This window comes from Muscardinus avellanarius, assembly GCF_963383645.1.
Source record: "Muscardinus avellanarius genome assembly, chromosome: X".
Lineage (NCBI taxonomy): Eukaryota > Metazoa > Chordata > Mammalia > Rodentia > Gliridae > Muscardinus > Muscardinus avellanarius.
Window position 1 is genome coordinate 37514883 of NC_137792.1, and position 17760 is coordinate 37532642.

The 17760-nt window shown below is 38.0% G+C and overlaps 1 protein-coding gene across 1 annotated transcript in view; it reads right to left on the reverse strand.

The window, feature by feature from the left end:
- Window positions 1-17760, reverse strand: part of EFHC2 (EF-hand domain containing 2) — a gene marked incomplete at both ends in the record, with an annotated part of 177241 nt that overhangs the window by 12176 nt on the left and 147305 nt on the right. The window contains 2 exons of the mRNA XM_080719441.1: window positions 9721-9813; window positions 11432-11629. Coding sequence (XP_080575567.1) covers window positions 9721-9813; window positions 11432-11629 — 291 coding nt within the window. The remainder of the gene's footprint in view (window positions 1-9720; window positions 9814-11431; window positions 11630-17760) is intronic.

Sequence of the window (17760 nt, forward strand, 5' to 3'; positions counted from 1 at the left end):
CTAAGTTGCTGAAGCCTGCTGTGAACCTGTGATCCTTTTGTCTCAGCCTCCCAAGTACTGGAATTATTGGAATGTGTCCCCATATAAGGCACACACTGTCAATTTTTAAGACTAACATTATAACACCTTTTTTGTTTAAAGAAATGACAAAGGTGGTCACTAAAATGTTGTTCCAAGCAACCTGCTCCAGGCTCCTGCCCTTAAAATTACATAATCAGTCAAGAGATTTTTCTTCAGAAAGTATTAACAATAGCTCATATTTATAAATGAATGAAAAGTAGAATAAAAAAGTGGGATAAACAGTGACCAGAATAAGGGAAAAGGAGTTCTGTAATTCTTTTGTGCACATTTTTTTGCCAAGTATTCTGGGATATAACTCCAACGTGCCACCCTCTACCACTGTTTGCCCTTTGAATTTTGGCTCACTCATTATTTAAACTCCTTTAAAGGACAGGCTCTGTTTATAGAAATATTTGTAGTCTAAATGCAGGCCCATTATTTCTTTTATGTATGTTCTGGGTGAAAAATTAAAACTCAATTAAAGATGTCTTTTAAGAAGCCTTCCTTTAGCAGGAGTCCTTGAAAAGAGCATTTCTTAATACTCTGGTTATGAGAAAAGTTAAGAGAAGATTATTTGAAGCCTTTGACTTTTTTCTTGGGAAAAGAAAAGAGCCACTGGACTATTCTGTACAGAAAACGTACAGGACTTGTAATATTCTGAAGTATTATCTCCTTTCCCCCCAATTAATGTACTGGCAACTTTGATCTTGGGCTTCTAACGTCCAGGACTGTAAAAAATAATTTTTATGGTGTTTATAAGCTACTCACTTTATGGTATTCCCTTATAGCAGACTGAACAAACTAATGTTGGACCTAACATGTTTTCTGAAGATTATGCTGATATACTGAGAACAGAGTGTAAGGGGGCAAGGCAGACATGGTAAGGGCAGTGAGCAGTCTCCTGCTCCAAATGAGGAATAATGGTGGTGTAAATGAAGGCTGTGGGAAGTGGCATTTCTGAATGTATTTGGAATTCAGGATTTTTGGAGGACTGTATATAGTGTTTAAGGGAGAGAAAGATGAAGGTTTTAAGATGACTTGAAGGCTTTGGCTTGAGCAACTAGAAAGATGGGACTACTCGCCTTACTGAGATGAGAAAGCATGTAGGTTGAGAGGCAAGACCCCAAGTTCAATTTTGGAAATATTACATTTTTATAGGAAGTGAACAATTGGGGCTATGAGCCTAAAGTTCACAGAAGAGGTTCATTTGAAGAGTTAAGTGTGGGAGTCATTAGCTAGACAGATTATATTTAGAGGCACAGAACTGGAAAATTGGGAGACTGTATGAGATCACCAAGAAATAATTGTCTCTGTTCTTATAGGACAGAATTTAATTGTCAGTGAATTCTCACAACATGAGTTACATAAGGCCCTTTGCAGTCCTGGAGTTCATTAGTGCTTTTATTTCAGGAATTTGGGAACCAGTCAATGGACTATCAAACAGATCTAGGGTCATCTCAGACTTCACTCCTCACATACAATCCATTAAGAAGTCCTATGGGTTATACTACCATGGCATATTACAAATCTATGGACTTCTCTTGATCTTTTTCACTATTCTTGAATCTCACACCACTGTTATCTCTCATCTGGATTATAGCAGTAGTTTCCCATCTTGGCCTTGCTACTTCTGTCTATGCCATATCAGACCGTCCTCCACCAGAGTGATCTTTTTGAAACACAGATCCAACTCACTCACTTAACAGTGGCTTCCCAGTACACTCAGAACACAAGCACAACTCCTTCTAAGGGCTTAAAAGACACAGGTTGATTTGACTCCTGCTGACCTCTACAATCGATCACATGTCCTCACCTGAAAACTCCCTGACACAATGATCTGAGTCTATTGGCTTTCTTCTGGGTTCTATATCATGCCAAGATTGCTCCAGAAATACAAGGCATTTGTACTTTCTGGTTGGTTTGTCTGCAGAGTCTCAATATAAATGTCACTCCCTTAGGAGGGTCCTTCTGAAGTCTCTTATCTACATCCTTATGCCTAAATTTGTATTTGTCCTGGATGATGGCAATCGAATTCAGGGGAAAACTTCTGGAAGTCACCACATGAAGTCCTATTAGACTTTGTTACCACTAACTCTGATATTTGACCATGTTTACCCATTATCTCCTAACCTTCATCCCCCTTTCCCCACTGGCTAATAATATGTCAGACTCAACACTAACCATTAACCCATTTAGAGGGACATTTGGAAAGGACGTTTCTCAATTGAATTATACTTGATAAGGATCTAAAGCTGTATATACAACTTAGAAATTATGCATAAATTTTTTAGAAGAAATGAAGGATTTCTTATTTGCCAAATCCTGGAGCCAGGCTTCAAGGAAAAAATACCTAATATGATAAAATACTCCAAGATTTTCTTTTCAGTTTTGTCTTAAAGGATCTCAATGTATGTGGGAATACACTCAAGGTGCACAGGAGAGAAAAAAACAAAGAATCTTTCAATTAAAATTGATATAAACAGCTGATGCTTCTTAGAAGAATTCTTTGTTACTGGGAAATGGATAGAGTTGCAGTAAGCTATTATGGATCAATCACACAGAAAGAACTAATAGTGATGAGAATTAAGATTATGCCAAATTCTCAATCATCATAACAGAAAATTAATAGATACAATCTACTAGTGATAAATCAAGAAGTCAGTATGCATTCGATATTTAAATGTCTGCTGTAGCTATAAGGGCTAAAAGTGGGTTGCAGACATGGCCAGAGATTGCTGTTGTTGGAATATACTTTTTAGAATGACTAAACTATTTTTAATAAGAGCATGCATCATTCTGACACAAATAAAAATTTGAGAAGTGTTAAAAGCAGGTGAGAGACCCTGAAACATACTCTTCTAGATAGTAAACATGGAAATGCCAGTCATGGAAGGAAATGAGTGCTACTGGGAGTGCTATTGGGAGCCTGTACACTCAGTTTTCCATTGTGCATGTAGCTTCTTCCCTGGGCCACTGATGTGTTGAGATTTTTCATGCCATACTTTATTATTATATATTCTATGGTATGCCCAACACTTGTTATAGGAAGTTGTAAAATAGCTAGGATATGTAGGAGATCTCCAATTTTAAAAACAAGATAGATTTAAGAAGGGGCAGATAAGGAAAGGTTTGAATATCAGGGAATTGAGGGCAAATAGGCTGGTCAGTGCTATAGTTACCCTTGAAGGTTATCACACCTGTCACCCCTCACAGGGGCCTTCTTTTGCCTTATGACTAAACATAAAATTTGCTAAAATGCAGATATCCTTTCAAAATAGTTTGAAAAATCCCATGACTTTGTACAGAAAGTATATCTACTTATTTTGTGGTCATGCTGGTCTTTCGATCAAAAATATGATCAAGATTCCCCACCTGATTTCCCTACTTTACTCCTCTCCAGAGAACATTTGGCTCTTGCTAAAACTCTGATCCACAGTCAACGGACAGAGATTTGCCACTCTGGAAGAAATTCATTTTAAAAGACTTTGAAGGCAATTCCAAAGAAGAACTTTCTATGGCAACATTGTTGGAATCAGTGCAGAGCCTTCCAGGGTGACTGCCCTAAAGGGCAAGGCTAATTCTGGCTTTTAAGTGTTTCTATGCTTGTTAAAAAGTCAGCCTCCTTACTTTCAAGTCCCAGCTCCCTGTGCTAAAGTGTTTTCCTAAAGCCTCCATAAATTCTTCTTTCCCTTTGATAATTCAGCAATCCACCATTTCCTTCACTACACAAACTAAGAGACATGTTTGTGGAAGACGGGGGAGGGAATACAATTTCTCTGTTCCTCTCTAAATAATAATTGCCTGCAAGCATGCTTCCCAAAGCCTTGCTAGGTGGGAGTTCTTAGAAGTGAGTCTAATGGGACATTTGACTGATGTTCAAGCTCCCCCTTCCAAAAATGATAAATGGCTTGGAAACTGCAGAAGCCATCCATCTGCTTGCCACAGGGAATAATGCCGAGCTGTTTAACTTCCACCCTCTGCAGAGGTAAAAGGCTTAGTAGTGGCTGCATTTGGCTAAAGAGGAACCTACTTTCCCTGTGTTCAAAAGACTACCTCATCACTTATGGGAGAGGGGAGGGGAGGGAGAGGGAGGGAGGAAGGGAGGGAGGGAGGGGGGGAGGGAGGGAGGGAGGGAGGGAGGGAGGGAGGGAGAGAGAGAGAGAGAGAGAGAGAGAGAGAGAGAACGAACACGAGAACAGTGAAGATCCATTTTTTATTCACTTAGTTGCACTTGGTTTTAGGTTATTACCAGCAAAACCAGAGGTGCATCTGAAACACCTGGTAAAGGTCTTCAAGGCCAGATGCTTGAGAAAAAGTACAGCCCTGGGTCAGTGTTTTGGTGAGTCACAAAAACTTAAGGTTGGCAAGAAGGTGTTGTTCAAGTTGCCAGTGCATAACTGGTCATGTCTAAATAGCCAGGCCTCTAAATTCCAATTCTGATTCCAGTATAGAGATCTTTGGCAAGGTGGATTATAGCTGCCATGTACCGACTATACAGAAAATCAGTGCTCTGTGGCTCCACATGGTTTTGAACTATTTTAAAAAGTTATTTTTCATCTACAAATCACATATTTGAAAAGGCAGAGAGCATCTGGGTGGGTGGGTGGGTGGGTAGGTGTACATGTGTGACATGAGAAAAAGAAGGGAAGTGAAAGGGAGAAAAAGGTAGAGAAGGAGGGAAGGAAAGAAGGCTAATGCTTCTCTCTGTAAACTTCATCAGTACACCAAACATTCTATAACCACAGCAGCCATGTGGCTCAATGCTTACCCTTTGGCCTCACTGCCAGGTATTGTTGGGTAAAATCACATAAGCCCAAACCATGCCTCCGGGAGGGAGGTAGGGGCAGGGCTGGGCAGAACATAATGAGATGATTTTAAAGCCCTGTTAACTTTTTCCATTTTAACAGATCTTTCTGGATGAGGCACCAGCTCTCTTGGGAGGCCAGTTCTAAGGCATTCCATGGAACCCAAAGCCAGCTATAAAAGACTAGCTTGGGGCAGAGCTGCTGGGGAAGAACTGCACTTGAATTTCTAGTTATTCCAAGCTTAGATTCAGAAGGCCACAATTAGAGGAGAATGGCACTTTTTTGTGCCCAGTTGTACATGGAACACAAAATGGAATGGCCTCAGAATTTTATCTCCTATGGTTTGAGAATCAGAATTTCTTGCCTATTAGTACTGACGAACATTCACATTCAAATGAAGGCTCAAGCAGAGTTGAGTAAATGTACAAGGACCATGTAGCCAGGAAGCAGCATGCCTGGACTTCATTCAGATTGGATGAATCCCAATCCCAGGTTTTCTCCTCCCTACACAGTGTACAAGTCTCTGAGATTGCAGAAATTAATGAGACATAGTCTTTTTCCCTAAGAACCGAGATAGAAAAAAAGGTTTAAGATATCTTAGGGAGTTGTCCTAATGCCATTTGAGACTTGCTTTGGCCTTGTGCATGTGCTTTCAGTGAAAGTCCTCCTTGCATTTCTATGTTTACACTTATGAAATAAAGAACAACACCCACCATCGATTAAAATATACCTTTTAATATGCTCAAGAATTTACAAACTTTTCTTAGGCCTTTAGCACTATGTCAATACCAAGTGCCACTCCTATTATGAATGAGTAATAGTCACTTACTACATAGAATATTTAAGTCTGATGTTCTATGCATTAGGGAAATTAATTTGTGTGGTGAGAAAGATGACCTCATACCAGCTCCCATGACACAACTTGATGGGGGCTAGAGTAACTGAAGGTGAAAAAGACTTTAAAGTACAGATTGCAGCTTGGATTGTGCTAAGAAGGAAAAGACCTAGCTGAATTCTAAAAACAGTGGGAATAGAAATTTTATTACCAAAGCCCAGGATTAGAATAAAACCTAGAGTAACAATCAACGCATAAAGGAAAGTGCCCAATTCTTTAGCTATACTATTTTTCATCTCATAATCTGAATTTACACAACAGGGAAAGAGGGCTGTTCAACAGCAGGCCCCAGCTCCATCCCAAAGCAGGTAAAGTCCACCCCTGGGCAGAGTGTGCACTGAATAAAACCAACAAACTCCATGCCTGCCTCCCATGGGAGACTGCTGACATCAGAGGGGGCTCTGGCTTAGCATGCCATGAGGAGGGCTGTGTAGAAAGACTCTGGTCAAGACTCTGTAAAGTCCTGTGGAGTCTGTGGGGAACAATAAGAATGCAGAATATAAATGTAAGCTGCAGGCTGATGGGCCCATTAGGAATTAGGACAGCTTTTGAAAGGAATCTGCGGAGATGATGCAAAACACCAAGCATGTGACCCAAATCATGGCAGGGCATATTGGAGGGAGAGGGGAATGGGAATGAGACATTTTCTAATCTGATTAGTCTGAAGTTTCCCCTGAGTGTGCAGAAGGGTCACTGCAAAATTAGAGGCAAGTTAGAATGAACATGGTCTGCTCAGTGGCAGAGAGGGATGACCTCCTCAAAGCTAAGCTGGGCTTGGAGACAGATAGTGTTCGGAGACTGAGACAACTTTGAAGTGAGTTGCGGAATAGTCTTTTTGCATTTAATATCAAATCATAAAGGCAAAGACAAAACAGTCTGCTGAGAGAATGTGAGGATAATGACTTGGTGGCCTCAGCACTGGCTAGGAAGCCTTTAGGTCCTCCACAGGCCCGGCTCCCACATTACTGGACTCTCTAGGACAACTCATCCTCAAGCCTATCAGGAGATAATCTAATAAACATTCGGAGCTTCCTGACTAGAAGACAGCTTAATGTGTAAAAGGCATTCAGATCCAACTGTTGAAAAACAAGGACTCTTCCATAAAGAAGAATGTAGTTCATTTCTAAGTCAGACCATGTGGTCTATGGTCCCTGTCTCTAGTCAATATGGAGCAGCAGATGCTGTACTAGCTACTTTATATGTTATCTCAGTCGATCCTCAGAACCAGTAGGATTTATCTTGTTTTATTAGTCATCATTTTATTACTCTGACCAAAATTCCTGACAAACAAAGGAGAAAAGCTTATTTTAGTTCCTGGTTTCCAAAGCTTCAGCCATGGTTGGCAGGTTCCATTGCTCTGAGCCTGAGGTGAAGGAGGTCATAGTGGATGGATATGGTAGAGGAAAACTGCTCAGCTCATGGCAGCCAGGAAACAGAGAGAAGAGATAGGGACGGAGAGGAAGAAAGGGGCTAGGGACAGGATATAGTCCCCAAGAGCAAGCCTCAGTGACCTACTCCAACCAGGCCCCACCTACCTACAGTCTCCACCTCCTCCATGAAGTCCATTCAAATTGTTAATCTATCAAAGGGATGAATCCACTGATGAGGTCACAGCCCTCATGATCTAATCACTCCCTCAAAGCCATACCTCTGCATGTCATTGCACTAGGAACCAAGTCTTCAACACATGAGCTTTTGGAGGAAATTCCAGATCCAATTCAAAATAGTTTTCTTAGAGGTAAAGAAGCTGAGACCCAGGCAGGTCAAAACTCTTACATAAAATCACATAGCTAATAAGTAGATTCAAAGAGTATATGAGATAAGGTGGGAGGTGGATATTCAAGATGTGACGACTCTCTGGTTGTTTACATGTGGCAAATAGGTTAAAAGCAGATATTTGCATTGGAATGGATTAAAGTTCAAGTCACAACTCAAAAGAGAAACATAAGTAGTGTTGTGAGAATCCTTAGGAGATAAATCACTCCAAGCATCAGCCAAGCAAATGTGAGAGGGCTTCATGGATGTGGTGCCATTTGAAATGGGTCATGAAGGAAGATCTGGCTTTCAGAAGGTAAAGAAAATTGGAAGCTAATTCCTGCTAAAGAAATATAGAAAAGGAAAAAATAAATGGGAAGGTGGGAGGTATATGTATGAAATGCTAGATTGCCCATTTTGATGGATATGGGGAACAACAGAAAGAGGAGCTTTGAAAATGTGGTAACTATGGAGAATCCTGACTCCTAAGCCTGCCTGCTTCATTTCAGGTTTTTTATACCAGGATGACTTATCCTTCACACTGCTACTAATAAAAACAAACAAACAACAACAACAACAAACAGATCTGATAGTTCAGAAAATTACCACAGGGTAATTCAGCATATGCGCGTGCGCACACGTGCACACACACACACACACACACACACACACACACACACACACACACCCCTACTGGCTTTGCCCTCCTCTGAATTCTCATATTGATAGTTGCAGCCTAGTTTTCCACCATGGGAATTTGTTTTTATTTTTTCCTTTGGTTTCTCTTTTTGCCTCACACAAAGACTTTCCACTCAAGCCCCTGATTGAGAAAAACACTGTAACTGAAAACCCCAAGTGCCATAGTGGAGAAGGGGGGGAAATAGTTTAAAGATGAGGAGTTTGGTTTTTCTTCAGAAGGCAAAGAGACACTTAGAAGGTTTGTGAATAGAAGAGTAGCACAATGACATTTTAATCTTAGAAAGTACTAAGTTGCTGTCTATAAAGAATGATTTTAAAATTTGGACACTGGTAAAACACAGACCAACATTAAGGTCCCAGAAACATGGGTCAGAACAGGAGTAATGACAGAATAAAAAGGAGGAAGTAGCAAAGGTGGTGGAAAGAAGAACTGTCAGGACATCTTAATATACTATTTGTATACAGTAATTTGAAATTTTTATAGGTTGAAAGATGTGCATTTGAAAGGTTCAGGGGTCCAATTATGGTTCTTCTTCTAGACTATGGTACTTTGAGCAAAATACCCTCTCTCTCTAAACTTCAACATCCTCATATATAAGATAGGGAGAATAATGGTTCTGACCATACTAGGATGGTCTCACAGAGTAAATGAAATATAATCATAAATAAAATGAAATAATTACAATGCCTAGTACAAAGCCAAAAAGGTATAAATTATCAAGATATGTAAGTCAAAGGAGGAGCTGGAGTGAAGTCATAGGAAACATAAAAGATGACCAGAATCAGGGTGACTGGGAGGGTGGTGCCAGAAAATCAAAAGGCAGGTTTGACAGGAAAAAGTAGTTTTTTTATATCTAGCATCCTAGCAGGATAAAGCCCATGCTAAAATAAAATCCCTATCTTCCTGATACCGAGTGTCCAGGTTAACAATGTTATATTTACATGCATACACATAGTCACATGTAGCTTTTCCATTAATGAACCGCACCCTTCTTCCTCCCCTCCCCTTCCTTCCTGCCTTCACTGTATTTGGAGGGAGGGAAATGGGGAAGCAGGGGTGGCACCAAGTACCATGTGAATATATGCCAATGTCAACATGATCCACATTATGATGCGAGACTATAGTGCACCAATAAAAATAAATAAATAAAAATAAAATAAAATCCCTGTCTTCTTACTGCATATCTGTACCCATCAGAACTACTACTTTGAAAAACCTATCCTGAATTTTACATCTAATGTCCTCATAATCAATCGAGTTGTACATGTCATTTTGTCTCAGGAACCTATGTATATGTAATGTTAAAATTATAAAAATTATAATGGGCTTTCTAACACTCAAAATCATGACTTTTCCTTTTATAATACTTGAATGGAAGTAGATAATCAATGATATAATCAAAATGGTCAAAAGTAAATAGAGGATAATTCAAGATGTAAAAGCAAGAATAGTCCCCGAAATAAAAATATGCAGGACAACCCCCATCAGGGGGATCTCTTGCTTACCTGGATAGTATGTCTCCTAGAAGATCGTCACTTAAAGGTATCCTAGAGCACTTGCAGAGTCTTTTGATGTCTTTTCTGGGTAATACATGTTTTCTATATTAAAACAAAGCAAATGAAAATTTATATATCTTGTATCCCTTTAACAAAATTACATTCTATAACAAATACAAACGTGATATGACCTAAAAAATGTGCATGTGGAAGTATAAAAACGGGTACTGGAATTCACAGTAAGGAAAATAATCATATTGCATTTCACTGACATTTTCCATTTTAGAGGTCACCAGATCCTGTCCTTACGAAAGCCTTTCCTTCAAGATTCAGATTCTTTGTCAGTGATAGTACATCTTATTAAGGCTGTAGCCACGAGTGTTGCTCTAAGTAATCGATCTGCATTCTTGACCACTAGTCAAAAATGGTTTTGATATTTGAAAACATCCCCTAATTTGACAGGCATCTAGAGCTTCCAACACAAGTATGATATGACTTAAGGGCATTTTTCTGGTCTTTTCCTTGGACCCAAATCCATTTTGGGCCTTAGCATTTACTTCAGTTTTGTTAGATCCAAGTCATTTTCTCTAGAGGAGGCCCACTAGTCATTTTCCCCAGCATGTTGGGAGGCCCAGAAATGCCTATTCATGTTCTCCAGCCAATTTTCTCCCAGGCACCATGCAAAATTAGAACAGGAAAGAACGTGAGCTCTTTTCTTTGCAATGAAAATGTTGATGTTTAAAACCTAAGTTTATTGAATCTACTAGAATTCAGGCTATCAGATTGAACATGCCCCCAGTACTTTCAAGAAGTGTTCCTTTAGCAAAGGAAGGTCACACTTCTCAACCTGGAGAGGGACACCATCAAAGTGGAAGGCAGGGTCAGGGTTAGACAATGCTCAGTTTACATATCCTCCAGGAGCCTAAAGGAAGCTTAAAGATCCAAAGGAAAAATACCACCCTGATGTAACTTGACAAGGATGCAATTTGGATTAGGAAAAATTAGGTTCATTTTCAAGATAGACTATGGAAGCTTCAAAGATTCTTAGAATGCAGTTGGCCATTTGGGATCAGACTTAATATCTGGGGCTGAGCAAAGGGGCTGCAGGGAAGAAAGATGGCAGTGGTGTGCAGTACAAAGTTTAGAAGCTAGACTGAGAACTAAAACTTTTCTAATTCCAGAGAAAATCAATACATTTACATTTCTCTCACTGTATTAGACTACGAGTTAAAATGAATACCAAAATACAGTGAGATGGTGTTGTCAGATTTGTATTACAATGATTTAATAAAACTCAACACATATCAATTTATTAGAAATTGTGCTAAACTTCATTACTTGTAAGAAGAAAATTTCAAACAATTTTTATAGAAAGTTTACTCATAGATTCCCCTATCCTGTGCATTGTAAAAGTCACATTTTCAATCCCCAGTTAATACTAAAATAATGTAAGACATTTCAGAATTAAACCCTCCATATCTTGACTTACTATGTTTCAGTTAAAAGTTTCTATAAACAAATGAAAATGCAAGACAGCCTATTTCTTTAAAGACACAGGGCTTCCCTTATCCCTTAATATTTAAGGTGGCTTTGCTAAACAGTGGACAGTGGTGAGACATGTCAATTTTGTTTTTGACCTTTGGATAAAATATAAATTTCTTCATTACTCAGGTTCACATAAACTTAAATTAGTTGTTAAAATCAACAAAACAAAGCTTACTTTTTTCGATCTTCATATACACAGTTAGAAATTATTTTGTCGAAATTCTCAAACATGTTTTTCTTGAGCTTTTCATGGGCTTGTGCAATTAAGAAATTCACATCTATACTCTTATCCTCAGATACACGGTAGTGACGTGCAATAGTTATAATCTCCTGGTCTATGAGCTTCCCAACAGTTATGCTCATCAATATGTCTCTGAAAATGAGATGAAAAAACACCCACAAATGGTATATAAGAATATTTGACTTCTCTATTAGAACTGATAAAGAATACAGTTAAAATAATTCAATGTCCATATATGAAGGTATCACTGCCATTCCAATATTTATGGGAGGGGTGGGTAGCAGGTAGGATCTGAATGGAAAAATACCACAATCTGTGTGTATGTATGTATCACTTTGAACTTCACTATTATGTATAATTGCAATGCCCCAATACTTACAAGTATTTAAAAATCCAAAATCCATTGTACAAAACTTTAAACAACTGTGAAGTCAAGTGATTATTGTTATTTAACTTAATTCCTGTACTTAATTTAGGAACAAAAGGAAGGTACCAATGATAGAATGGAAGTCATTTGTAAATAAAATGTTTGTAAATAAAATGACATTTTTCTCAGAGTCAAACTTCTACCAGATAATAGCCTGTAACCAGGAAATAAACTCCTTGAACGGTCAAAATACTTATTACTAAGTATATTATTTTATTCACTGTTTATTAATCTTTCTTACACAAAATAGTATCTGACTTGAGATTTTGGTGTACCAGGGTACAAAGTTTGTAAATTGATAAATTAGAAAGGTGTTTTAGGCAACAACAAATGCTGGCGAGGATGTGGGAAAAGAGGAACTCTTTTACATTGTTGGTGGGAGTACAAACTAGTTCAGCCACTATGGAGATCTGTGTGGAGATTCCTTAGAAAACTGGGAATAGATCCACCATACGATCCAGCTTTACCACTCCTGGGTATTTTTCCAAAGGGGTTGAAAACAGAGAACTACAGCAACATATGCATACCTATGTTCATAGCAGCACAATTTGTAATAGCCAAAATTTGGAAACAACCTAGGCCCCCATCAACAGATGAATGGTTTGCAAAGTTATGGAAAATACACACAATGGAATTCTATTCAGCTATAAAGAAGAACAAAATCATGTCATTCGTAAAAAGATGGAAAGTGCTGGAAAGCATTATGTTAAGTAAGATCAGCCAAACACAGAAAGAGAAGGGACATATGTTTGCTCTAATATGCCCAAACGAGTGAGCATTGGGGATACCAGAGGGACTCCAGATAATGGAAGGGAAATCTCAGCAAAGATTGAATGGAAAACTAAGAGAGGAAGGAGGCTGAATTTGATTGATGAGGGGCTAATTCCAAATAGATGTAAATGTACGAATATAGCAAGGTTAACCTGAGTATTAAGTATCGGGAGGGGGGAAGAGAAACAAGAGGGGGTGGGCACCAAACACAGATTAAATGTATAACATTTACTTTCAATAAATAAATAAACAAATTTTAAAAAATTTAATGCAAAAAAGAGAAAGGTGTTTTAGGGATGGAGAAAGTAATCATGCACATTTCTGCAGCAAAAAGTAAAGTCTGGCATATCCTGGCTATGAGAGAAATAGATGAGAAATGCTTTAAGAGCTATGTAAGAACTGTTTGAGTCTTTAGAAGGCAAATTGAGATTTGGCAGAGCTAAAACACCACCACCAACAGCAACACATTAACAATAAAGACCCAAAGCATAACATATTGGCCATACTGTTTTCAATATATCTTGTAGAAAAGCTATATACCATACAACATACATTAGGAAAAGTTACATCAAAGTTATTAAAATGTAAAATGTTATAGTGATACACGAATAAGCTTCTAAAAGAAAATTTATTTCTTAGAAGTAACTGGGTTCCCAAGAATCTAAAATAAAGGAGGGAAAATAATATTTAATTGACTTTTCTATTATATACTGGTCTTTAATCAATTTTACTTATTTTAGACAACTGTGGTCATCATCACTATCATTTAAGATTCTAGGTTCTCCTAGTCAGGAATTTTCTTAGACAGAATCTAGGAGAGTCCATGATACTGTCCTGGCTAAAGAAACTAAATTTTATCTATATCTACTTATCAGGTTTCCAAGTTTTTCTGTTTTTGTTTGGTACTTTTTAATTTTCTTTATTGGTGCGTTGTAGTCATATATCTTAATGAAGTACAAGATGGTAGAGTCATACATGCACACATCACTCATTTAGCCCTTCTCCAATTCCCTCCCCATTCTCTCCCCCTTCCCTCCTTCTCATTTTTGGCTTAGTAATTGACTTTGATATGTTTGTGAATGTACACCATGTACATTAAAGAATTTCCCTCTTCCCCCCTCCCATTCCCCTCAGTTAGGTCTCCTTATTTGCTCATCTATGGATTCTCCTTATTTGTCTAGAGTTCTTCCTATGACCCATTTTCTCCCTAGCTTCCACATATTAGGGAGAACATCTGATTTCTTATTTTGTGACTGACTAATCTCACTTAGCATAATGTTCTCCAGTTCCATCCATTTCCCTGTAAATGAGATAAAAAAAATCAACCAAGGGGAGCCCACACTTTTGGCAAGTCAGGTCAGACCATCAATTGGTAATACTGGCAAGAAACTCACTCTGTGCAAAAACTATAAAAGACAAGTGTCTTTTCAGACATCTGAACTTTTCAGAGTCTATATTCTTATCTGGGCTATCCAAGTATATGGATGATCTCGCAAAGCCACAAACAAGTAGAGCCTATTACATGAAATGAGTAATAGCAATAATTTCTGCCATTTACTAAGGACTTATATGGCAGCTCATGTGCTGCTAGAAAGTAGGCACTTTTATTATTCCCAATTTTCTAGATGAGAACATGGAGGAACAAAAATGTTAAGTAATTGACCCAATGTTGTGAAAGCCAAACCACAAACCTATAGAGTCTGGCTTTAAAGCTCATGCCCCCCAAATTCATATTAATGGTATTTGGAGGAGGGGCCTTCAGGAGATAATTAGGAATAGATGAGGTCATGAGAGTGGCATGCCCATGATGGCATTTGTGGCTTTATAATAAGAGGAAAAGAGACCTGAGAACCGCTTGCTCTGTCTTGGCATGTGATGCCTTCCACTATGTCACAAGGAAGCAAGAAAACCCTCACCAGGTGCCAAACAGATGCCAGCGTCATGCTCTTGGACTTCCTAGACTTCAGAATCAAGAGCCAAATATACTTCTATTTAAGTCATTCTGTCTCGGATCTTTTGTTATACCAATAGAAAATGTACTCAGACATTTCATTACCTCTGCTTTGAGAACTATAACTAGTCAGCACAAAAAAAAAGTATGAGAAAATAATTTCAGAAGCTCTGAGTCACAGGTCATCTCTCACAAAGTGCTAACTGACCACAGTAAAGACACTGCAAGGAAAGCCCCTGGCTCATTTACAACACTAGTCATAGAATAATCAGTCCTGGCTATGCATAAAACAAAACACTATCCCACAGTTAATAGTATGTTGATTGATATTTATTGGTATGAAAACTGTCTAGGCTATGTTGATAAATGTAGTGTGATCCCACTAAACTAAGGATATGGGTGAATATATAGTCAGAGAGAGAAAAAAGGAAAGAAAATGGGCTGAGGATGTAGCTTAGTGGTGGAGCCCTTGCCTAGCATATGTGGGGTCCTGGCTTCAATCCTCAGTACTTACAAAGAAAATTGAGAAGAAAAAAAATGCTACAAGAATGTGTGCCAAAATATCAATGTTATCTCCAGTTGCTGAGATGTCTTTGTCTTTTTTAAAAAGATATTTTCACTTTTTCTGAGTTTTTACAACATTAAATATTACTTTATCAGAAATAAAAACCATTTGAAAGCTTTGTCCTTTTGAGAGTAGAACATGGTATGAAGAGGAGCAAGAGGCATGCTCCTAAAAATGAGGAAAAAATATGCACAGCAATAACTAGAAACTTTCCACACACCTTTGACTAAATTTATTATAGCACCACTAGATCATAAAAGCTTATTTTCATTTTCATTGGATAAACTGAAATGATCCTGGTTTCACTGCTGTAAAAATTTATCTGTCCAGGATTTCTGTATGTTTAGGTTTTAAAATAGCTCAGTATTCTACAGCATTACATGGCTTTACATGAGAGCTTCAAATAAGCTGTTCTATACTTAAAACTATCTGTAGGGCACCAGAAGCTGTTGCGCCCACACAAGGCAAGTCCGTGCACCACAAACCTCAACCAGGACATCCAAGCCTTACCTTGACAACTTCAAAAAACTACTATTACTTTGCCCTGCATGTGCCATTTTTTGTTTTCTTTTAAGACTCACTCCACCTTATCAAACTTTAATGGGCTTCACAAAGAATTAGGAATCTTTTCAAAAGTAGTACACTCTTTGTTGTGATAAAGTACACAAAGCATAAAATTTACCATTGGTAACATTTAGGACATTAGCAATATTGTGTAACCATCTTTATCTAGCTCTAGACATTCTTATCACCTCAAAGAAAACTCATACCCAATAAGCTGTTAGTCTTATTTCCTTCTCTCCATCCCTCTCCCTACCTGGCAATCACTAATCTTTTTATCTCTATGTATTTGGCAATTCTGAATATTTCACATAAGTGGAATCATATGTAGTTTTTTGTGACTGCTCTCACTTAACACAATATTTTCAAGGTTCATCCATATTGTAGCATGCATAAGTATTTCATTATTTTTATGGCTGAATAATATTTCACTGTATGAATAGCACATCTTGCTTACCCGTTTGTACACTGATGGATATCTGAGTTGTTTTCACCATTTGGGTATTATACATAGTACTTCTATGAATATCTGTGTAAAAGATTTTGTTTGAACATTGTTTTTAATGCTTTTGAGTATATATATACCTAGGAGTAGATACCTATGTTGTGTAGCAATTCTATGTTTAACCTACTGGGGAACCACCAAACTAATTTCTGCACATGTCATTTTGGCTTAGCAGCAATCACTCCCAAAAAAATGTTCAATTTACATCTATCACAGCCCTTTTGGATCTAAACCTTCAGAGTGACCTGAAAGATTTGATACCATGATCTGAAATAAGATATGATACCGACATCTGATCTCAGCACTTCTTGCCCAAAGGGAATAAAATGTATTTTTATTTTATTTATTTATTTATTTTGGTGGTACTAGGGATGGGACCCAGGGCTTTCTACCCCCCAGGCTACCCCCAGACCTATTTTATATTTTATTTGGAAACAGGGTCTCACTAAGTTGCTGAGAGCCTAAGTAGCTGAGACTGGCTTTGAATGTATACAATCCTCCTGTCTCAGCTTCACAAGCATTGGGATTACAAGTGTGTGCCACCACACCCAGCTAATGTATTTTTAAAAAGCAGCATTAATTTTATTGATCTTTACTCACTGATTCATATTAACAAATCTTAAGGATTTAAATGGCACTTTACCTTTGTCTTTACCCAACATTGTACTACATTCCTGGCACTAATAGTTTATACAATATAATACTGTATTATAAGTGTTATTTAGCTAATTTTACAAGGGATGCTGCCATTATTCTCTCTGTTTTTATAACTAAAGTCCTAAGAGTGAAAAAAGCCAAATTGCTCTAGGGTATCGCAGTAACTATGCAGGATTCTGAAACATAAAATGTTAAACAGCTTTGCAAATCGTAATTCCATTAAAGTGATCAAGTCAAGTAATGGCGAATCGAAACTTCCTTTTAAAGCTCAGAATCTCAGGATATTTTATTACATATTGAGCCATTAAAGTCTATACAATGTCTTTCAAATAAACTGAAAAAATAGTTCTGGCATTAAACAAGGCCCCAAGAGCCTAAAGCGTAGGCCCTAAGGCTATCAAGAAAGTCTGATTGTGCCTAAATTAAACTAAGCAGCAGTTTTGATGACAATCAGGTAGCACCCTTTCTCATTTCTTTCAATTTGATATTCATCAAATAAAATGTGTTTTGCTTCCTCTAATCAGAAGTTACACAAACCTGTTCATATCCTACATTTCCTCAGGCTTTCTCTTACATTTTTAGGCCTAAGCGGAAACCCTGCCTTACTGTCACTTACATCCCAGTAAGACACACTGTCAAACTAGCGCATTGCCAGGCAGTAGAGGGTGATAAAGACAGCTGGTAGAATATGTATCAGAGAAGGAAGAGATGGGAAGATACATCAAATTGGGGCCAATATAAATGTTTGGTCCCGCAGAGTTTTCTAGCTTTAACTATAGAGTTCAAAGCCACTTACAAAACTCTTCAACATCAGTAGAGAACAAAG